Source organism: Macaca thibetana, chromosome 14 (assembly GCF_024542745.1).
Source record: "Macaca thibetana thibetana isolate TM-01 chromosome 14, ASM2454274v1, whole genome shotgun sequence".
In the NCBI taxonomy this organism is placed as follows: domain Eukaryota; kingdom Metazoa; phylum Chordata; class Mammalia; order Primates; family Cercopithecidae; genus Macaca; species Macaca thibetana.
The window spans coordinates 105,224,212-105,247,204 of NC_065591.1; the positions used below are offsets into that span (position 1 = coordinate 105,224,212).

Sequence of the window (22,993 nt, forward strand, 5' to 3'; positions counted from 1 at the left end):
GGAGAGAAAGTCAGGAAAAGGGATGTGTGTTTGGAGGGGAGGACAGAGAGTACGGAAGGTAAAGGAAAGAGGATGGAGGAGTCAGAGGGCGCTAAAATGAGACAGAGAAACCAGAAAAGAGGAAGAGAGGAGCCCACGGGGGTACCAAGCAAGAGTTGCCACCTTCAGTCACAAAGATCTCCAACCAAAGACTTCTCCCTGTTGTTGAGTGTCATGGACCCTGCCTCCCTCTCCTGGAGACTCAGATTGCTCCGCTGAGGTCCATGCCTTCAAAATCTGCCCTTCCCCAGCTCCTGGGAGTTCCTTTAGCCTAGACCTAACCCTTGCTGAGGTGTCCCAAGCCCCCACCTGAGCATAGGATGAACCCTCTTGGTAATGGTTAGGTGGGGTCACTTGGAGTTGGTGGGGGGGTGTCTTGAGACCTTTAGTGGAGCCCTCAGGTGGGACCTGAAGGCTCGGCTGCTGCGCTTCGTGTTGACTCGCTTGCGGCGTCTGCGGAGGACAATGTAGATCTTGATGTAGACCAGCAGGGTGACGATGAAGGGCACGTAGAAGGAGACGATGGAGGAGTAGACCACGAAGGCCGGGTTGGCAATGATGCACTCGTTCTGGTCTGGGGGAGGGAGAGCCCAGGCGGGCAGGGAGTCAGCGGGCCCACTGGGTCATAATTCCACAAGAACCCATTCATGTCCTTCCAGAACTGAGGAGCGATTTTACAGAGAATATGAATGCGACTAGATGTTTAAGGTTGCCTGGTCATCTTAGATACATATAAATGCACAGCAGAAACCAGAGTATTAAAAACATGTTGTGAGCAAAAACCTAAGCTATGATGATGGACTGCTCCCAAGTCTTTCCATTACTATTCCCTCATTACTTGGTCATTAGTTTTGCCATGTCTGGGCATAAAAAGTGAAGCTGGAGTATCCAGAAGGAATGACACAAAAAAACTTAAAAGGGCAAACCATCATCTTAGTCTGACCTGTGTCTTGGGAGAGGTCAGCCACCTTTTAATGCTTGCAGCAAGATAACTTGGCTCTGTTTGTTGAACTCACTTGTGTTCCTGTGTTTCATATGTTTGTGTGCACTCCAGGTCTACCACAGGCCTGTCCTCTATCTCAGAGCCTTCCTGCATTAATCCAAGTATGTTTAGCGCTATTCCCACTTAGAATTCCTGTGATGCTTATAATAGATACTGAACCACACATTTTCAAGGCTTCACTGTATCCTATGTTGTTACGATCTCCAGAGGTGCACACCTGCCATCGCTCTTGCCTCCCTGATGAGAGGAAGTTCCACGCTGTCGGGGGCTTTTTGTTCTCTCTGTCTGAGACACTCCTAACTCTGCCTCCCACAGAAATGGGCACGCGGTCAGCTCACCTCCTATTCGCTTCTAGCTTTCCTGCTCCAGGGGACTCAGGCCTGGCCTGGGTTTAGCGGGCCCTGAGGGCTGCAACTTCATTACAAAAATACCATTGTCAGGGGCAGATGGAAGCCCAGCAAGCCTCCCCCATCCCGTGTGCGTGTGCACATACATACACATGCAGTTTGTGAAGCATGTCTTGCCTCTTCAACTTAATAACCAAAGTTGAAAATTCCCAGTCATCCCCCTGAACCATTATCCCCACACCTCATTGAACTCCGCTGTGGTCCTGGACCACAGTTTCCTCTCTGCCAACCTAGGACAATTCTTGAATTGGGCTTGGCCCAGGACACGTAGCCTGGACTCAGTCCAGGGTGGCAATAGGCCCCCATTGGTCCTCCACCCATATCTGTGCCAGGGACTCTGCTCCCTCAGGGCCCTTTGAGAGAGCAGGGGCCCAGGGCCAGCTGAGCCCCAGGCAAACAAAAGCAGAATGTACCTGCGTTGTTGAGTCCGAAGAGGAGTGGACAGGAGATGGTGAAGGACAGGACCCAGACGATGGCGATCATGACGGTGACCCGGCGCTTGGAGCTGTAGCGCGTATTATACAGCATGGGCATGGCCACAGCTGTGTACCTGCAAGGGTGGGGGACCCTGAATCTGAGGTGCAGGCCCAGGGACCCCTCACTCCACAACATGCACACACCAGAGGCACCCTCACTCCTTGGGGCTAAAAAGTTGACACACCTCTATGAAGCTTGCCTGAGATGCTAACTCAACCCTCCCTCCTGTCCCCAAACAAAGATGGCGAGGACAGTTGGCAAAGCCCAAACACTTAATTACTGGTGAGCTATTGTTTACTCTTGGCTCATATCTGTTATTCTAAATAGCCCCACTCGGATTTCAGGCTTTTCAAAGAACCATGGCGTGGATATTTGCACCTTTGAAACTGTACCCACTGCACTTGTGCTGAGCCCATGAAAGGTGGAAATGTTTGTTGATAAATTGTTAGCCAGGCCCCTCAGAGCAAGATTTAAGCCTTAGTAGGAATTAACAGTGTCATTTGTTTACAATCCTTCATCACATTTGTTTACCCAGCACTTCTCATTCATTAACTTATTTCATCTTCCAAGAATGCTGTGAGGGAGGTAGGGTCATATGTGTGCAAATTAGTGGAAGGCTCCAAGGATGCGGCTTAGCAAGGTGTGCATGGCCTGGGACTCTTGGCTATATGCCAAGGACATAAAATGCATAACCAGATACTGTAGCTCTGGGCCGCAGGTGTCATCAGTGTAGGTTTCTAGAAAATGGAACTGAGAGCTCCGAAAATGTCCATGATCTGCCCAAGGTCACATGAGTAAGATGTGATAGAGCTAGGGCTTCCATCAGAATCACAGTCTTTCCCTTTTATACCAGTCGCTGTCTGAGTATGCTTGGCAGCACCACTGCCCATAGATGGCTTCTCTTTAGGGAGCGTGTGCTCTCCTAGCCAAACATACACACATGCACACCCATACACACAAACACACGGACCCACATGCACACAGCCAGCTGCACAGCACCACAGACACCAGACACAGACTGGCTTTGAGAAAAGCTGGGGCAGAGGGAATGGTGAGTGGCCAGAGCAACCTCTTCCACCCTGGCTGGGCTCACCTGTCGATGCTGATGGCACACAAGTTCAGAATGCTTGCCGTGCACATCATGACGTCCAGAGTGACGAAGATGTCACAGTGAATCCTGCTGAATTTCCACTCACCTACCACCTGGGGATAAAGCAACATAATGGATGAACAGCAGGAGGGGGAGATTAGCTTAGGTCCTGTAGCCTGGTACTCCTGGAGCCGATGAGGCCACAGACTCAGGAGATAGCTGTGAGTCTTGTGGGCATCCAGCTGGGGTATGGGGCATGATGCCCCTGGGTGTCTGAGGCCCTTGCCCCTGGCTCATCTTTTCCCAGATACGTAAGACCACTTAATGCCAATTACTGTGCTAGAAGAAAGACAGCCAACTTATACGGAGGGCCTCAACTTTCAACCTTAATCTCTGCAACCTTTGTTAACCCTATGTGTTTTCTTAGATTCTGTATTTGTGTATTTGGCATCCATTCATCACAGAGACACCTATGTTGACTATATTTTTCTATTTTCTCCATTCATGATATGCTGGCACTTCGGAGCCTCGCAGACCCACAGAGAGACTTACCGTCCCAGAGCTAGTTAATTCCTGAAGACAGAAAGTGACTGACTTGGAAGGATGCCTCTCAAATGCAAGCCAGCCACCCTGTTTCTCCAACTCACACACACATCAAGCCAATATTTCCTTTGTCTCAAATTATCTCAGGTACCAGAGAGACAACTAGAGATCACCCCTGTGGCCTAAAGCCTGCCAGGATGATTGAGACTAGCCAACCAACCCTAGGTTGCTTTTTTCTTTTTTTTTTTTTTGAGATGGAGTCTCGCTCTGTCGCCTAGGCTGGAGTGCAGTGGCGCGATCTCCGCTCACTGCCATCTCCGCCTCCCAGGTTCACGCCATCCTCCTGCCTCAGCCTCCTGAGTAGCTGGGACTACAGCCGCCTGCCACCACGCCTGGCTAATTTTGTGTATTTTTAGTAGAGACAGGGTTTCACTGTGTTAGCCAGGTTGGTCTCGATCTCCTGACCTCATGATTGGCCCACCTCGGCCTCCCGAAGTGCTAGGATTACAGGCGAGAGCCACCGTGCCCGGCCCCCTAGGCTGTTTAATCTGCCCTGCCTTGAGTTTCCTGTGGGATCCCCAACAGGGCTGTGGCCTGGGCTTTCCCTCGCCCCTGATTCTGCCTCGTTACCCAAGCCTGCTGCTTCCCCCTGCATCCCACATGGCAGGCCGAGAATCTGGTTTCTAGGGATATTGTGCATCACGTTAAACTCTTCCCAATGGCACTGGCTTCCCTGTGCTGTCGCTCAGCCATACCTCTGTAAATTAGATTCCAGGTAAAATTTTAGAATGCCCATGAGGAAACTGAGAACCAATGAGGAAACCGAGCCTCCGAAAAGTGCAGTGATTTCCCCAAGGCCTGTGGGCCCAGTTCCTGGTCCTGCTCTGGCCCAGGCTCTGGCTGCGCCAGGCAGCCCTTCAGTGGTAGGCGCAGTACATGGCAGAGTCGGGGCCCCAAAATTATCTGTTAAGAATAATGGTGAAGATGAAGACTCTCCATGAAACAGAGAAGAAATTTCTGTTCCTTCTTATACCCAGAGAATGAAAGAAGGCAGATCTGGGCTAGTGCTCGAGGAACGCCCGAGTGGGCTGGGGTGGGCAGAGGGGTTGCTGTGATGAGCTGTGTCCTTGGTAGGATGGGAAATGGAGAGTCTAGCTCCTGGCAGCAGCACGTTTCTCATACACACATGCACACAGGCACACACACACACATGCACACACACCGCCCCCCCACCTCATACCACCCATTCACACACATGCACACATGGCAGACTGTCGCTAGCACTCGGGAAGCTTGGAGCAGCCCCAGTTCCCTGAGGATGGAGTCAGGACAGGGAGATGCACCTTTGGCTTCTATCAATAGGAGCAGAGGGGAGCGGGAAAGCCCCCTCCCGCAGCCTGGAGTAGGGCAGACTGCGTGTCACTGCGCAGCTCGGCAGCAGAGCTAATTATAACCTTGCTCATTCTGATCACTGCCCTCTCTTCTGCTCCTAGTCATCCAACCAAACGCTGGCATTTAAGCTCAATGATGGGCAATGCAGCTGCTGTCATCTTGTGTGGTAGAAACAGCAGCTTGCCCCAGAACACAGCCAGCCTCTCATGTGGCCCTGTCTTCCCAGGGGCTCACATGGGGGCCCCGTACCAGGGCCTCTCCTGGCTCCCTGTGCTGCTGTGCTGACCAGGTGGGCAGGAGCTGACAGCTGGATGTCTAGTTTGGGGGTGGAGGCAGGAGGGCACATAAAGGGCTCTCCTGGCATAAACAGAGTGTACCTTTAGGGTACCACTGGGCAGGGAATCAGCGCCACCTGGTTTACATCCCACTTTGAAGGCCCTCCTAGGACTGGTACTTGGGAGCCGCTTTCATGTCCCTGGGGATGTAGGTTGAGATATCAGGGCCTTCCTCCCTGTCTTCCTCCTCTCCTTCCCTCCTCTCTGCCATCCTTCTTTCCTACAAACACTTATTGAGCAACTTACTGTGTGCCAGGCTCTATCCTAGGCTTCTGGACACAGTCGTGAGCAATTCAGACACAGTCCTGCCTTCATGGGCATCTTAAATCTGTACTTGTACTGGCCTCTCCGGAGCCCAGAATAACAAAGAGATTTCCTCTGTGGTCCCAGGGGAAGCTGCCTTGGAGAGTAGTTAGGGCTGCTAATCTAAAGACTCAAGAAAATGCATTGGTGGCCACTGTCCATAAAACATCTACTGTGGGCATGGCACTTTATCTCATGTACAGTTCTTAAAACTTTTAGAAGAAGGGCTTGTTTATCCCATTCATAGGTGAGGGAGCTTACGCTCAGAGAGGCCATGTAACGTGGCCAAGTTCACCCAGCAGGTGTGCAGCAGAGCTGGAATCTGAAGCATCACATCCCATGCTCTCTACTAAGCTGTCCTGGAAGGAACCATCTAGCTTATCAAAATAGGAGATAATTATGTGACAAGTAGTTGGTAAGCATGAGGCGTGAAAAGGAAAGATGATTATTTCAAGGGTGCACAAAACTAGGGAGGGTCAGAGAAGAAAACAGAACAAGATCACTTGGTGATTTAGTAGCAGAGGAAGGAGTGGTCCCAGGTTTGCTAGTTGAACCCAAGGCTCTTTTCTTCATACCCCCAGGCACCCAGGCATCATTTCTTAATGCTCTTGCTCACATAAAGCTGAGACCTGCAGTATAGGCCCTGAGCTGGCTCAGCTAAGTCCTAATAACTATAATAATACTAAGGACTTATCATATGTCGGCACTGTTCCAACCACTTGATGCTCATGTCTTAGAATGCAGACAGTAAGCCTCAGAGGCAAATGACATGAGCACCTCTCCTCCAGACCTCCAGCCAGCTACTCCCTCTCCCTGCTGGGTGGCTTTGTTGAGAATGCAAGGGTCTCCCTCCCTCTCCTGGGTAATTTTTCCTAAAGCATCACTTCTCCCTGAAAGTCTTCCCTGACACCCCCATGCTGGGCCACATGCCCCACACCTCCTATGGGGACTGCTCCACTGTCACCTGCAGCAGACTGGGCTGTAGGAGCCCTGTCAACTTCTGCATCCCCCACAGGCCAGTGCCTTAGCCCATTGCACAAAGATTGGGGTAAGACCTCAGAGTGCTCAGTCAATGCTGACTGAGTGAATGAATAACTCTGAGATCTTTGTTCATCTTCTCAGTCTCCTGTTCTCATCTAGAAAATAAATGCGCACAGGAAGCCCGTCTTTAAAGGGTTGTGAGGCTGACATGGAATGGCACATGTGGACATCAGGAACTCTTCCCACAGCATCTAGATAAAAGGAGTAGAGCTGGGAGTTGAACCTGGTCCTCTTACTCCAAAACCAGTGTGCTTTTTGTACACTGAGCAAGATAAATAATGCACACCTAGTCCTAAGCCAGACAGGCGCTGGCATGGCATTGCTGGAAATGGAACAGGAGGAAAAAGTCTGGATGACAAGAACATGTCTTAAAGAGGGGACAGTGCATGGTTGTGAGGGTGCACTGACAGGACTACACGCTAATTTTTTCATGGGGTTTCACCATGGTCTCGATCTCCTGACCTTGTGATCCGCCCACCTCGGCCTCCCAAAGTGCTGGGTGAGAACATGCCACCTGGGACATTCTCTAGGGACAACAACTCTCTGAGATAATGTCCATTAAACAAGGCTCAGTGCCCAGCTCTAGCTTGATGAGATGCTGTGGGAGAGTCTGAGCCCTGCCCTGTGAAAACGGCTTCTGCACCCTCCTCCCCTGACACACTCAGCTTCACCTTTAAAATAAGGTGAACAAGCATGTTTAAAGGATCTGTTTGAAAGACTTACAGGTTCCTGAGAACTCCCTATAGCCCACGTACGGATTTGTCCCTACCCAAGTATCTGGGTAGGGACAGGGGGTCTGGAAGCCAACAGAAGCCATGCCCAGAGCCCCAGGCAGAACACACATTCCTTTGGGAAGAGGGTACCTACTTGCCTGGGGCGAACATAGGGAGTACTCTCTCCTTCCTCTTTATCCCATGGGGCAGTGAAGAGGAACGAGGAGTCCTCCCTATGTGGAGCAGTGCTGGATGTCTATCGTCATCTTCCTCTTAATCATCATCACCATGGCTGACATTTACGTAGTGCTCACTGTGAGCCATGTACATTCTAATCACTTTTCATACATCAATTCATTTGATCCTCAACAATGCTATGATGTACGATACTATTATCTGCATTTTCCAGATGAGAAAACTGAGGCACAGAGAAGTTGTTTGCTCTGCCATTTTTCCCTATGGTCTGAGATCTAGGACCTCCTTTGGAAGAGAGAAGAAGGAGGGGATCAAGTGTAAGAATTAAGAAGGCATAGACAGAGTCTAGGGGCCCCCATAAACATGGATCCAGGGGGAACTGGACTCCCGGCCTGTGTCAACTGAATATTTTTATGTGGTTTTGTATTTGTGTTTCCTTTTGGTTCTTCCTTAATATCCAATTAGGTCATTTTGGAAGTTGCAGCCTGTGTTGGCTGTAGTAAAGGAAGCCAAGGGGTGACGGATCAGAGCTCCCTTGGGGTCGGGGTGGTGGTGACAACAGTAAGCGCACGAGCCCCTTGGGGGCCTGGGGACAGGGAGGTGAGCCACTTTCCCCCAGTCTCGCCTCCTCACCTGAGCTTGCTCGTCTAGCTGTCTCCTCTGTTTAAACCTACAAAGTTTTGGCATTTTCTTTCAACAACCCCTTCCCTCTCAGGCGGGGATGGCCTCAGAGGCACTGGTCAATTCCTCTTCTGCTCGGGACAGGAAGGTAACGGTTCAGTGGGCAGAGCACCGGCACTTTCCTAAATGCCTGCTCCCATGCCTTCCCATGCACCCAGACTCCCAGGTTGCTTCAGCCTTGGACAGGCCACCCTAGAAAGCCGGGCAGAGAAAGCGGCAGGATCCAGCTTGTGCCCACTGATGATCCCTAAATGCTCCCACATCTGCTTGCTGGCCCTGAAGGTGTCTTCCTGGAGAAGAATATCTGCTTTGGGATTTCTCCAACAGCATTTCTCCCTGTGACCTGGGTGAAGAAAGGCAACTTCTTCTTCAAAACCTCTATTTCCTATTTTTTAAATTTTAATTTTAAAATTTTAATTTTATTTTTTTTTGAGACAGAGTCTCACTCTGTCGCCCAGGCTGGAGTGCGATGGTGCAATCTCAGCTCACTGCAACCTCCACCTCCCAGATTCAAGCAATTCTCCTGCCTCAGCCTCCCAAGTAGCTGGGATTACAGGCATGTGCCACCACACCTGGCTAATTTTTGTATTTTTAGTAGAGATGGGGTTTCACCATGTTGGCCAGGCTGGTCTTGAATTCCTGGCCTCATGATCTGCCTGCCTTGGCCTCCGAAAGTGCTAGGATTACAGGCGTGAGCCACTGTGCCCAGCCTATTTCCTGTTTTGTAAAGTGAGAAGAGTAACATGGACTCCCAGGGTTACCAAGAGTATTCACTGGGTCTGTGTCAGCAATGCATCAGGCACAGGGTCTAGACTGTGCTGCCTACTCCCCATTTTGAGGTGCAGAGCTGGGCCAAGAAACGAGTGACTATGCAATTCTTCCTAACAAAAGGGCTACAGCACAGTCCATGGCAGCCTCTACCTGGAGGTCCTGGACAGGGCCGCAGAATAAGCTGCGGGAAGGAGAGGTGATATGGGGAGCATAGAGCAGCAGCCCCGTTTCTGAAGTGGGGAGATGGGAATGAAGGTTTCAGGGGCCTGGGAGCATAAACACGCCCCTCCTTGGGGATCCTCGCCAGTTACTCCTATTTCCAATATGATGTAAGGAACTAACTCTGAGGCCAGTGTTCCAGCTTGGACTTGCCAGCGTGTGATGCTGCAGCAGTCACTTAACTTCTCTGACCACCTGGTTTATCAACTGCAAAATGGTGGCAATAATGCCAGCCTCTGAGCTGCTGTGAGGGTTATATAGGAAAACGCTATATTTAAAGTCCTTACATGAGGCCCAGCACTTAGCAAGCACTTTACAAATGGTAGTTGTGATTACTAAGGAAACAATCTACCCGTTTCAAAAGGAGAAAAAGTAAGCCCAGAGTGAAGGAAAAATCACCTGGGGAACCACCAGGAAACTCACTGGTAAAAGCCAGTGGGGAGCTAGAGTCCCCAGTGTCCAAGGCAGGGCCCTGCTGGAGAAAGTGCTGGAGCAAGCGGGGAGCCCACCTACCTCCAGGTAGACAACCCAGGGCATGACCAGTGTGGCCACGAGGAGGTCGGCCACCGCGAGGCTGACGATCAGGTAGTTGGTGGTGGTCTGCAGCGCCTTCTCGCGGGACACGGCCATGCAAACCAGCACGTTGCCGAAGACGATGACCGCGATGAGCAGGGTGAGCAGCGTGGCATAGTAGTTGTAGTGGGGTCTGTCCGCCTTCCCGTCCGACCCGTTGAAGGGCCGGGTCCAGTTCTGCCTCTCCAGATCATCATCGTACCAGGACAGATTCAGTGGATCCATCGGGGCGGCGGAGCCACTGGGTGGCCAGGCTCTGGCCAGGAAAAACGGACACAGGGTGTCAGTGGGTGGGCCTCTTGCAGAGGTCTCCAGGGAGAAGACCAACTCCTGGCATTTAATAATGAGAATTCTCCAACTCGGGATTTTAAGGTTTACGGCTAAGAATTTTCTTAAAATGTTGGGCCTTCTGCCACTCTTTTGCTAGCAAGTTTTTACAGCTAGTAGGACAAATGAGCAAGCACAAATTTTTTTAAACATATAATAAGATGAGCTTGAACAGAGCTGATCCATCATTTATTTATTCATTTAACAAACACTTCTTAAGCATGATCCATGCCCCACACACTTGAGTGAACCAGGCTTGCTACCTTCCAGTCATCGAAACAGAAATGGGTATTCATTCATTCTTGATTCTATAAATATTTATTAAGCATTGTTTTATATAGTTCTAGAAACATAAGCAGGAACAAAATATACATGGCTCTGCAGATCACATTCTAGGAGAAGCAACAGCCAATTAATCAAGCAATTACATCTATGGGTGATAGTTAATAGGAAATGGAACAGGGAGAGAGATACATAGCCTCAGGTATTCAGGGAATTCAGGGAAGTTCAGGTATTCAGGGAAGGCTTTCTAGAGGAAGTCATGTTCAACAGACAGACACCTGAAGGATGTGTAGGAATTAGCCAGGTAAAGAACTGGGAGTCAGTGGAAGGTCTAGACATTGGAAGCAGTATATGCAAAGCACAGAGGTAGAGAACAGGTAGAGGGCCTGAAAGAGATTCTGGATAGCGGATGCGGAGGGACCTGGCAAGGGTTGAGTCTGGGGAGGTTGCAATAGGCAAGATCATAGAGGGCCATAAAGGTCATGCTAGGAGTTTATACTTGATCCTAAGGGCAGCAGGAGCCACATGATCTGATTTGCCTTTCAAATAGGTGATGCTGACAGCATTGTGGAGAACGAAGAGGAGGGACCCAGAGTGGAAGCAGGACACCAGCTGGGAGGCTGTAGCAGGAATCCAGATAAGAGATGATGAGGTTTGGCAGGATGCAGGCAGTGAGAGCCCTGCAGAATGGGCATCTCATCCCATGGAGGGGAAAGGTGTCTTGAAGTAAGTATCATCTGGGATGAAGTAGAAGGAGAACTTAGCCTGCGAAATGAGAGGGGTTGAGGGGGGTGTGTTCCAGAGAGACAATATGACATGGTCCCAAATCATCAAACAGCAATTCTGCTTGGCCAAAAATGTAGGGTATGGCAGTAATGTTGAGGATAATTAAACTGCAGGGACATTTGTAGGCCAGATTGAGTCTTGTCAGCTGGAAAGTCACTGAGAGGTTGGGCCCAGAGACATGACCCTATTGGACTGGTGTTCTAGAAAGGTGTATGGTGTAGAACAGAGCTCAGAGGGGAGTGACGTTTTGGCTGTAAATTAGGTTAGAAATTGTGGTCATCTGAATGAAGATAGTGGGAATGAGGATGGAGAGACCTGTTCAGAATCAGGAGTTAAACTGGAAATCAATTTCATGGTCCTTGGTCCTTGGATAGATGTGAGGCAAAAGTGGGTATGGGACAAGTAGGGAGATAAGGAGTCGAGGGTAATGCTAGGATTTCTGCCTGGGGCTCTGGGAGGCTGGTGTGGCATATTCACAGAGAAAAGGGACCAGAGGGGCTCAGGAGCAGAGTTGGGAGGCATCAGGAGTTGATGAACTTGACAGCCTGAATTTTGGTTGTGACTGAAGCATAATGCACGGATAATATAGTTGGCTTTTCAGCTAACAAAAGTCTTCATATTTTACACAATAGAATTAAACTTATCAGCATTCCAAGGCATTCCATACAAAGCACATGACTTCCAGGTACTTTGCTACCCCAAACCGAAAACCGCCAATTGATGCCATTTGGGATGAACGTGATGCCATGTCCAATCAATGAACAGGGCACACCTCCTGCAGTAGGTCAGAAGAGATGGTGGAAGAGGGTCTGCCCAACCTCCACACTCTCATCCCTGTCTGACACACCCACTCTTCCAGCTTTGGTAGAGGAGTATGGATCATGTCTTACCCACCACCATCACTCTGGAGCCTTGGGGAAAAGCAAAGTGCCTAATTCCATGTGGGGTGACATGGAATGCCGCCATGCAGCAAATCTTCCAGTTCTAAGGTAATGAAGCATGTGTCATATTGATGCTGTATTCTGCAAAGCCAACTGGGCCCTCTTCCCATTTGGAGCCCACAGCGGGAGGCCTGCATGTATGTATTGATCAGGCGCCTTGGGCTGCTTCTGACATTCATTTACTCAATCAGCATCTATTGAACCTGCTGGGCATAAAGCACTGTGCAAAGCAGTGTCAGGGGCCTGAGGCATGTGAGGCACACTCACTGCCCCCATCCTGACCATCGCTCTCAGCTTCTCCCCCAACTCCCTGCTGCTGATGATAGCATCATATACTTGTAAAAGGTTTTATAGTTCGCTAAGTTTTTTGATATACTGTCTCATTTATCTTCAAAACAACCGTCAGAGGCTTTTAATTATTTTCCCTGTCTATGGCCGTACTACCTGGAACATGCCTGACCTTGTCTAATTATTATCCCTACTTTACAAATGAGAAAGGGATTTGGAAAACTCTTCCCTTCACTTTCCTTCCTTCTGCTTTTCCAGTCCCTATGCATCCTTCAAAGCGAGTCTTGCCCAGAATCCTCCTGCCCTAGAATCCACCCATGTCCTCCTGCCTGAGCCATCACCCATCCTCTGCAGGGTCCTGCAGCACTGAAACACACCCCAGTGCTGCACGAGACACCTATTTAGGAGTCTCCTTTTTTCACTGAGGTGTAGACGTCACAAGAGTTACAACCTGTCTTGCTCATTCCTCCTCTTGTTCTTGGAATGAACAACAACAAAAAAACATACCATCTTGTTCTTTTCCAACTCCTGACTGTGGTTTGCGGGCAGTATGTACTCAACAGACATTTGCTGAATTCAAAGGTTCTGTTAGTGCAGCTGGGAAGAAAACCCCTTCCCACTTGAAAGGTACCTGAGGGTGCCATAGGTGCTGTATGCTGGGTCCTGTTACAGTCTGCACTATGCTCTTCCCTCAACCCACAAAATGTATATGCTGAAGTCCTAACCTCCAGTGCCTCAGAATGTGACTGCATTAGGATACAGGGCCTTTAAAGAAGTGATTATGTTAAAATGAGACCCTTAGGGTGGGCCCTAACCTAATCTGACTGGAGTCCTCATAAGAGGAGCTTTGGACACAAAAAGAACATCAGGGATGCGCGCACAGAGGAGAGACCATGTGGGAATGCAGCAAGAAGGCAGCCATCTACTAGCCACAGAGAGAGGCCTTAAGCGAAATCAGTCCTGCTGATACTTTGATCCGGGATGTCCCAGCCTGCAGAACTGTGAGGAAATAGATTTCTGTTGTTTAATCTACCCAGTCTGTGGTATTTTTGTCACGGCAGCCAGAGTAGACTAATACAGGTCCCTAGAAGTAGACTCTGAAGAGGAAATGTACTGGGTAGTGCTCTCAGGATCAAGATGCGCAAAGGAGTGAGGAAGCAGGACAGGCCAGAGGGAGAAGTCACTACAAAGGCATCGGGTGACCCCACAGGGCACCCTACCAGTTGCCAAAATGAGGGCAACAGGGTAGGGCCTTTAATCCCCTCTCATAGATGTCATAGCTTGCGGCTGTCCCAGGGAAAGCAGTGTGGCCTTGAAAGAGGCATCTCTCCTCAGCAGTGGGCAGTTGCCCAGAACTGTCAGTTGCCAACACTCCCAGTAGTTGGAGATGAGGGCTGTGGTCCTGCAGGGGGATCTGGGCGGCACTCCACAGTGTCCACTACAGTTGATGTTCAGGAGCATATGTACATGTGTGTGGCTGGGGTGTTTGTGGAGAACTTCCTGGAGGAGGGAGGATGTAAACTGGGATTTAATTTTCTTTTAATAGAGACAGAATCTCACTTTGCCACCCAGGCTGGAGTGCAGTGGCACAATCATAGCTCACTGAAGCCTCAACTCCTGGCCTCAATTGATCCTGCCACCTCAGCCTCCTAAGTAGCTGGAACTACACGCATGTGCTACCATGCCTGGCTACTTTTTAAAAATGTTTTGTAGAGATGGGGGTCTCATCACTATGTTGCCCAGGCTGGTCTCACACTCGTGGCCTCAAGAGATACTCCTGCCTTGGCTTCCCAAAGTGCTGGGATTATAGGCATGAGCCATACCTAGTCTAGGATTTAAAATTATGAGCACAATGTAGATGGCAAATGTGAGCACTGCAGGTCAGGGTGGGTTGAGGGTGAGCATTCATTCTCTGGAGTGCTGGTTACTTCTGCAGGGTGAGGGACAGTCCCTGTACCCAAGTTCTGAGAAAGGCCTCACGCATTTAATTTTCTAATCTATTATTTATTATTGGTTGTTCTTGTTGTTTTTTGTTGCTAATACAAATGTAGTATATTTATATTATAGAAAAAAAGGAAAAACATAGCAAATGCCTAAATATCTGTAACCCCTATAAGTACCTTGGTACAGGGCTTTTTGTTTGTTTATTTGTTTTGGTTTTTTTGTTTTTGAGATGGAGTCTCGCTCTGTCGCCCAGACTGGAGTGCAATGGTGCAATCTGGGCTCACTGCAAGCTCCGTCTCCTTGGTTCATGCCATTCTCCTGCCTCAAACTCCCCAGTAGCTGGGACTACAGGTGCCCACCACCACATCCAGCTAATTTTTTTGTATTTTTAGTAGAGATGGGGTTTCCCCATGTTAGCCAGGATGGTCTCGATCTCCTAACCTCGTGATCTGCCCGCCTCAGCCTCCCAAAGTGCTGGGATTACAGGCGTGAGCCACCGAGCCCGGCCGGTACAGGGCTATCTTTAACACCTGGTGTCAGCCCTGGTTTCTATCGTGTCTTCAGCACCTTACATAATTGGGGCTGGCATCTCTCACAAGCAGGGGTTGCCTGGCTGGCTCTCACCATATAAATATCAAGCTGAGCAGGAATTCAGACATCAGCAAATCCACTGCCACAGAGGAGGTACTCTAGCCTGAGAGGTGCTAGTATAACATTCGAGCTGAGGACTAAAAACCTTGGGTTCAAGTCCCAACTCTACCACTTACTAACTTTGGGGCCTCAGCCAGATTATTTGGCTTTCCTGAGCCCAGTTTTCCCATACGCAAAATAGAGCTAACAACAATTGTGAGTATTAAGTAAGATGACTCATGGCCATGTGCCAGGCACAGGTAAGCCCTCAAGAATGTCGACTTTAAAAATCAAACCAAGCAAAAGAATGAAATGAAACAAGCAATCAGACCACAAGCCAATGGCTCAGTGAGATGAAGGGACTGGTGCTGTTCAAATGCAGCTCACGAGGGTCTGAGGTTCTCCTGGGCACACTGCCTCCTATGGCCCATCCTGAAAAGTAGGCGGCTGGATGAAGGGAGATGGATTTCAAGATGCAGCCACCAATTCCTTGGGAGGAAGTAAAGGAAGGAAAAGACAAAGCCTGTCCCTGGGCCCTGGCTGCAGGACAAACCCAAGTGACCCTTGGGATGAGGTAGCAGCTGGCCTGGAAGATCCAGCTCTCTCAGCCCAGCTGCTATAGCCAATGACTATCATACTAATCACCACATTTCATAGACTCTAAGACAAAATTGAATGAAAATGCACCACTATTTTATGTACCACTAGGAAAGAAAAAAAAAAATGCTATCCAACCAGTAGAGCTCCAAGATGTCGTCCATTGTAAAATGCATTCTGATTTCAAAGACATTAAAATGGTGGGGGTAGGGGAATGTGCATTGCAGAGTAGATAACAATACAGGGCCTTCCCAGCATTTCTCTGCTGGCATTTTCTCAAGAGGCCTGAGAAAACCTGCTGGTTCCCAGGCTTCCCTGCTGTAGCTCCAGCCCATCCCTTCCTTTTGTCCATCTGCCTCTGGGCTGCACAGGTTGTTGGGCTCCAAGGGGCATCCCATGAGAATACACAAGCGAGGAGCTTCTCCATCCTGGCTGGAGCTTGTGTTCGTGGTAGGGGAGTGAGGAAAGGTTCCCAGTGCTGCTCCAGGTATGCTGGGCTGGTTCCGGCTCCAGAGAAGCCAGGTGAGTTCTTCGTCCACTCTGGAGCTTGTGGAGGGAAAATGCAAAGCCACAGAACACATGGCACCTCGTATTTGCCATGACGGTCCCGCCATTTCTTGTTCTTTTTTTAAAATGGAGATTGGCTAAATACATAACCCGAGGTGCATTATTCTCACATGAAAATTTTTTTCAGACGAAGTGACACGTTATATTAAAAAATCTGCTGTTGTCAAAAACAAGCATTTGATTTGGGATTATGAAAATATGATCAGCTTGCTCACCACCCTCCAAATGTCATCTCCATCTTTCTCCCAGGTGGCCCCTGCAGCACGCATAAAAGCTGACAAAAGCTCCAAATCGCAGTCCCCAGTCAACAAGAACTTAATGAGCACCAAATACGTGCATGGACACTGTGATTTCCCAGCTCTTACAGGCTGAGCTACTTGACAGTGTCTCCTGGGTGGAGGATGAACGATCTAACCCTGTAGCTGCCAGGCCTCACTCCAGGGGTGGCTGCCTCTCCCCTAAGGCACCTTTCTGTGCAGGAAAGTGGGGGTAATTGCTGCTCCTCATTCTACCCTCACCAGGCAGATGCTTGCAGACAAGGTTCCATGGGTCTTCTGAGGCCTTCTAGGCTTTTCTTTCTCAGCTGCCCTGGTGGAAGCCAGGAGTAAGGGAAGACTGCATTTGTGTGGTGACCTACAAGCTACTAGTCATCAAAGAGCCAAAGATCATCTGCTCCTCATCTGTTTCTAGGACTCTTTGCTCTGCCTTAGCTCAGAAGGGCAAAGATCTACAGAAATATCTTTCAGAGTCATCCATTCTAGTGCTCAGGACCCCTGCCCGTCAAGTTCTCCCTAACATCTAACCTAACTCCAGCCTTCTGTAATAGTGGCTCTCTTCAGAAGCTTCAGAGCAGAACTTCCCCAACAAGATGTTTAGAATGCATCAAGGTGCATAGAAATATCAGGTCAACTGGGATGTACAGCCAGGCATTTCCAACCTCCGCAGCCTCTGCCGTTCACCCTATGTGCCTTACAAATGCTACTATTTTCTGTGTGTGCCCTAATTTGGAAATTAGCTAGCTCTCAAGTTGAGAAGTACTGGAAGAGCCCAGATACCCAGGGCTAAGCTAGGCCACCCAGGCTGCCCCAGGCAGGCCATCCTGCTCAGGCCACCCACTGCACTGCCCCCCAGGAGTAGAGGAGGGGACAGGGAGGGGGCGGGCCTTCTGGGATATAGATGAGGTATAGAAGAGGTTGCTTTCCCAGTCACACCCCGAAACTGGCAGGAGCCCCAACCTATAAACAGAAACGGCTTCTTTCAAGTGTATTGGAAGGTTAAAAAGCTCTTTTAAAGCTCAACAGTTTGAGGCTGACACCCAAACCTGACATTTTCTCTCATGAGAAACTTGGAAGGTGTGGCCACCCTTAGTCCCAAGGCTGATGGAGCAGGGTGAAAAGGGTCAATCTCTTGGGAGAGCCTGGAATCCAGGAAGAAAGCTGGCAAGTCCAGGGAAAACGAAGAGGATTTTCTCTGATCCTCTCTTTCTCTTTCTCTCTCTCTCCCTCCCTCTCTCTCCCGCCACCTCATTTCTATTTTGTCTGGGGCACAGAGCTGGAAAGGTGGGGGACAGAAGCCCTGGATGCAGCATAAACCCCAGCAACGTCTTTCCTGTGCTTCTGTCTCAGCTTAAGTCTTGGTGCTGCCTTCCCTGAAAGTTCGGCACTTGAAGGAATCAAATTGTCTAATTAAAATTTAACAATTCCTTATCAGGCTTGATGGCGGGTGAGACACTGCTGTCTTAAACACATCACTTTTTCCTCTTTTCTGAGATGTGAAGCATTTCAATGAAAAAGTAGAGGGGAAGAAGAAAGTATTTTTCATTTGCATCTCAAAAGCAGCCTATCGGCCAGGCGCGGTGGCTCAAGCCTGTAATCCCAGCACTTTGGGAGGCCGAGACGGGCGGATCACGAGGTCAGGAGATCGAGACCATCCTGGCTAACACAATGAAACCCCGTCTCCACTAAAAATACAAAAAAATTAGCCGGGCGTGGTGGCGGCGCCTGTAGTCCCAGCTACTCGGGAGGCTGAGGCAGGAGAATGGCGGGAACCCGGGAGGCGGAGCTTGCAGTGAGCCGAGATCGCGCCACTGCACTCCAGCCTGGGCGACAGAGCGAGACTCCGCCTCAAAAAAAAAAAAAAAAAAAAAAAAAAAAGCAGCCTATCGGAGTGACTCGAGTTGGATAGGAATTGGGACTGAGTGGGTAAGAGGGTCCTTTCTAGGACCCTGGTGATGTAGGCCACCTGCCCCTGCCCCTCCAGGCAAAGGCCAGGCTGTGACTTGGGGTTGAGCCTTCTTTTAGTATCTCTTGCAATTTCGAAAAGGCAGTGTGGAAATGGAAGGGGGAGGAAAGAAGGTGCACCTGTTCCTTCCTACATCCAAGGGGAAAGGAGAGAGTTACTGAATAACACGCTTATGTACTCTGGCTTAGGAGGCTACTCCAGCAGAGGACAGAGGAAACAGAGACCGCATTCCCAAAGCCCTAGGCCAGGCGGCTGCAGACCTTGGGCTGCAGAGGGCGGGAGTGGGTAGACAGACAGGCAGTCGCTGTCTGGAGGGCAAAACCTCCAAGCCCTGGGCCTGGGGTGTGGAGGGTCTGTGGAGAGGGAAAAAAGGAGGGGGAGGAGAAACAGAGAGGACTGTGGGGGCAAAGAGGAGCCTGGAGCCATGGACGATGGCAACCTCCTGGGCTCGCTGGAAATGGCTTTTCCTGCATCCCAGGCCCAGGTGCACAGGGGAATGGGGTGTGAGGCTGTGGGTCTGGCCCCGGTGTCAGCAGTCACTTCTGAGGGAAGAAATGCAGATTGCTCTTTCCCAGTTAAGGGGAAGGGGTCCCCCCTCCTGAGCCCCTGGACTCCCCCTCCCCACCCACAGCCTCAGCACCACTGCGGGGGAACAGGTCTGGACTAGAGACCTAGGCTGGGGGATACCCGTTAGTGGAAGCCCAGGGAGTGGCCTGAACTACCATTTGGGGGTGGCAGAGGCTGCTGCGGAAGACAGTGGGGGAGGCCACACACTAACACCCCCATTTGCCATCCCTTCTCCCCCAGCATGGGGACCCTCCCCGGAACCTGGTGTTCTCCAGAGGCAGGGAGGGAGCAGAGCCCAGGGGCCGTGCAGCAGGGAACAGTGTCTAGGTTTCTTTAGAAGGCGCGGAACAGCCTGGATGAATATCTCCACTGGTGGTCTCCGGCTGTGTCTGGCCCTATGCAGCTGGAGCCAAAGAGTGGCTACAGTCTCGAGGGCCTTCTGTGGCCCAGCCTGAGGTTGGCAACCCGGGTCACCTGCTCCAAGCCTCTCCCCTTGCTCCCCGGAATTAAACCTGGCCAGCAGTTCCCAGCCTTACCTCCTACCTCACAGTAAAAATAGAAGCTATCCTTGAGCACTTGCTCAACTTCCTGTCACATCCATAAACTTACGGGCACAGGCAGCCATATGTACCCTCCTTGAGTCCCAACTCCTAACCCTAAGCCCCTTCCTGCCACCTGGGCTCAGCATAGCACACCCTGGCTGGTCTCCTCCTCCTTCTCACCCTTCAGGACTATCTTTCCAGCCCCTTCTCCAAGGAAGCCTTCCTGCCACTCCAGCTCAGAGCCCGTCCTCTCACTTAATGCTTTTACAACACAGGAGCTCCTCGGTGACACCCAGCACAGATGTAATGAAGTCAGTATTTGTCTAGTGGTTTGTTTCATGTCTGTTCTTGCTAAACTGTGTGCAAGCTTTGCATGTGTCTTGTCTCTCCTGGTGTTCTCCCTCTCCAACACCACCTTGGCGATGGCATATGCTCCACACATGTCTGAGAGATGTCCATGGAGGTAGTACCTCATTCAAGTGTGAAGGGGCCAGTCCCTAGGTCTTTTCCTACCCTGCAGTCATTTCTTCTCCCAGATCCTTCGTGAAGGGTACAATAGCCTCGTCTGAGATCTCCTGTTGACCCTCTGGGTCCCAGTCATAGTGGTAGCTGGGGTTGGGTGCCCAGCTGGTTGGGGTCCTTGCAGGGTGTTTCCCAGGTGGGCATCACTGCGGCCCAAAGGCTTTATAAGGCATTTGAAAAAGAAGAGGAGGCACACGGATGGAAGCGAGTGTGGGGAGGTGGGGAGAGGTCATAGACAACACGCAGTCTGTGGAAGGAAAAGCACAGAGCAGGTGGAGATGGCTTCTGGGGTGCCGGAAGGCCTGGGGGCCCAGGGCTTCAGAGTGTCCAGGTTGGTACCACCCTGTGGGAGGGAAGTCACAGCAGGCCAAGGGAGCCATCTCCCCCCATCAACACCAGCCAGAGACTACCAAGCATCCCCAGTGAGTGAACTGAGTGCAGCTGAGACTCAGCTCTCTAAGGAGCATGAGGGTGGGGTGGGGGTGTCCCCAGGGAGAGGCTGGAGCACACACAGTTCCTTGCCCAGCTGTGGAAAGGGCCCCTGGGTGAGACTCTGTCTAGGAGCAGAGGAGACCACAGCTGAGCATGACCAGGGCCTCCTCTCTTCCAGGGCTGTCATCCCAGACAACCCCGCTGTCTGCTTCTTCCCAAGGTGGCCAGGTGGCCCTGGGTCTGCCCAGGTGGCCCTGGGAGTGTGGAGTCTCTGAGAGGCCTGAGGAGCGGCAGAATTCGAGTCTTCCCAGCCTCACCTTATTGCAGGCCTCCAGGGTCTGCAGTGGGGTGAGGCAGGGTCTGGGGGATGCAGTGAATGCAAGAAGGGGTGACTGCCTGACAGCCCCAACCTTGCGGATTTTTATGGCTCCGTAAAAATGTCTCCTCAGAAACTGTCAAAGTGTCACAAATTAATTAACTGTTAGCTGGAGTGACTCAGTGTGGGGAGGGGGTGGGGGAGAATGGCTCAGTGATGCTGAGCAGGGTGGTGGCGGTGCTGTTCTCTGCGTGTGCTGCCTTTTGATTAAAAATCCTCACCGCTCTGATACTGTGCGAGGGAAGGGGCAGATCCCTGGGGCAGCTCACGTGCGCCGCAGAAGACTGGCGGGTGGGAGGCAGGTTGGGGGTGGGGCCCAGGGCCCCCTCCCTGAGAAGGGAACATAGTGGGGAGAATGAAGCTTCTAGAAATTGCCCAGGAGATCTAAATTCAGAATGGAGCCCACAGACTGGCACTATATTCCTCCCCCCACCCCCCACTTTCCCTTCCTCCTCAATTTGCCCCCACAAAGAAAAAAACTGGAAAGTTGAGCTCGGTTTGCCCCAGGGGCTGCACAGGGTCACCTGAGCCAAGGACACACTTAGCTACCAATGTCCAGCCAGCCAGAGCCCAGAGAGAAGGAAGGGCTGGGTCTTAGACCAGCCTCCTTGACCTTTACTTTAATTTCAGGAAAGAATTGAGAAAACACGCTCTCGAAAGTCAATTGGGAGACAAATCCTTAACCTTATTGCTCCAAAAGGAGGAAAAACAATCCTGGCTATTTGGCAGAAAATTGCTCTGCTTTATTAAAAGACATTCCTGTTCATAAAAACAGAGAGAAGGCCCAGTCCAAATAACAGCACGGCCCACCATCACACTGCCGGAAACCTCCGGAAGCCCTTGTCCCCATGTTTCTCATCCTTCGGCTCCAGCAGCTGGCACCAGGGACCTTTCTTTCCCATTTGGCGAAGGCGATGGGAGGCCCTCTTGCAATGGAGGAGGTGGGCAGGCAAGATTGGACTTGAGGACTCCCTCACAAATGCTGTTTTGGTGTCAAGACCTCAAAGACGAAGTGAAGGTAAAACATCACCACAGGAATGCAATCAGCAAAATCCAGATTGCAGAAAATACAATAGGACAAATGACCCAGTTTCTTCCAAAAATAAATTGCAAAGACAAAAAAAAAAAAAAAAAAAAAAAAAAAAAGAGATGGAGTGGGGGAGCTTCTGGAATAAAAGAAACTTAAAAGCCATCTTCACCAATTGTGATGTGTGGCCTTATTTGGATCCTGATTCAAATAAACCATTTTTTTAAAAATCCCTGACATTTATGGGACAATTGAAAATCTGAACAGTAGATTTTTATGATATTCAGAATTATTGATATTATGGCATTCTGGTGAATTTTTTCAGAGTCCTTATAATTTAGAGATACACACTGAAATATTTACAGATGAAATTATATGCTATCTGGGAATTATATGACAATAGCATGGGGGTAGGAGCACAGATGAAAGAAAATTGGCCATAATTTGATCGTGGTTAAAGGTGGGTGATAGATACATTAAGGTTCATGATGCTATTATTGTTACTTTTGTATATGTTTGAAATTTTCTGTAACAAAATGTTTTAAAATATCTAATCTGCTCCTTAACCCTCACCCCAAAGCCCATCCCTAAGAAAACAGATGGGTGCAAGCCAGGCTTCAAGGTATCTTTCTGATCAAGTTCTCTTATTATGAACACTGGCTTTCTTTTCTGCCAGTCTGGCTGCCAGACCCTCCCTCTGTTCTGATCACTCCGTTGCCCTGTCCAGGACAGATGGAGCCCTGGGGACAAGCCCTGGCAACCCTTTCTATGGCCTGGGATCCTTTCTCAAGACATGACAGCTTTGGCCTAATGAGTCATGTCCTCTCTTTCACAGCAGGTGGTGGCTCAGCTGGTAGGGATGGAGGCGGAGGGGTAAAGCCCACTTTAATGACAAATAGAACAGCTACTAAGCGCCTATTGCAGGCCATGCACTGCGTGAAGTGCTGGGCACCTACTATTTCATTTACTCCACATAGCAGCCCTGTGAGATTAGATATGATCCCCATGCTGCAGACAAAGAAACAAGCAGTGGGTTGTGAACACCAGTGGATCTGCCTGCAGAGCCCAGACTCTTCCTTACACCAGGAGTTGAGTATGGATCTAGGGTACAAGGAAGTAAGGTTTTCACAGTCCCGTGTCCG

General features: G+C 50.1%; 2 protein-coding genes across 2 annotated transcripts in view; one reads left to right on the plus strand and one right to left on the minus strand.

Annotated features, from left to right (window-relative positions):
- Positions 1 to 22,993, minus strand: part of DRD2 (dopamine receptor D2) — a 67,273-nt gene that overhangs the window by 5,407 nt on the left and 38,873 nt on the right. Inside the window, exons 2-5 of the mRNA XM_050758088.1 lie at positions 9,723 to 10,038; positions 3,020 to 3,129; positions 1,863 to 1,999; positions 423 to 613 (exon numbers count right to left, since the gene is read on the minus strand). Coding sequence (XP_050614045.1) covers positions 423 to 613; positions 1,863 to 1,999; positions 3,020 to 3,129; positions 9,723 to 10,007 — 723 coding nt within the window. The 5' untranslated portion in view covers positions 10,008 to 10,038. The remainder of the gene's footprint in view (positions 1 to 422; positions 614 to 1,862; positions 2,000 to 3,019; positions 3,130 to 9,722; positions 10,039 to 22,993) is intronic.
- The window catches only part of REXO2 (RNA exonuclease 2), a 1,032,599-nt gene continuing 1,024,730 nt past the window's right edge, over positions 15,125 to 22,993 (plus strand). The window contains exon 1 of the mRNA XM_050758095.1: positions 15,125 to 15,128. The gene's annotated coding sequence lies outside the window, so the exon portion shown is untranslated. The remainder of the gene's footprint in view (positions 15,129 to 22,993) is intronic.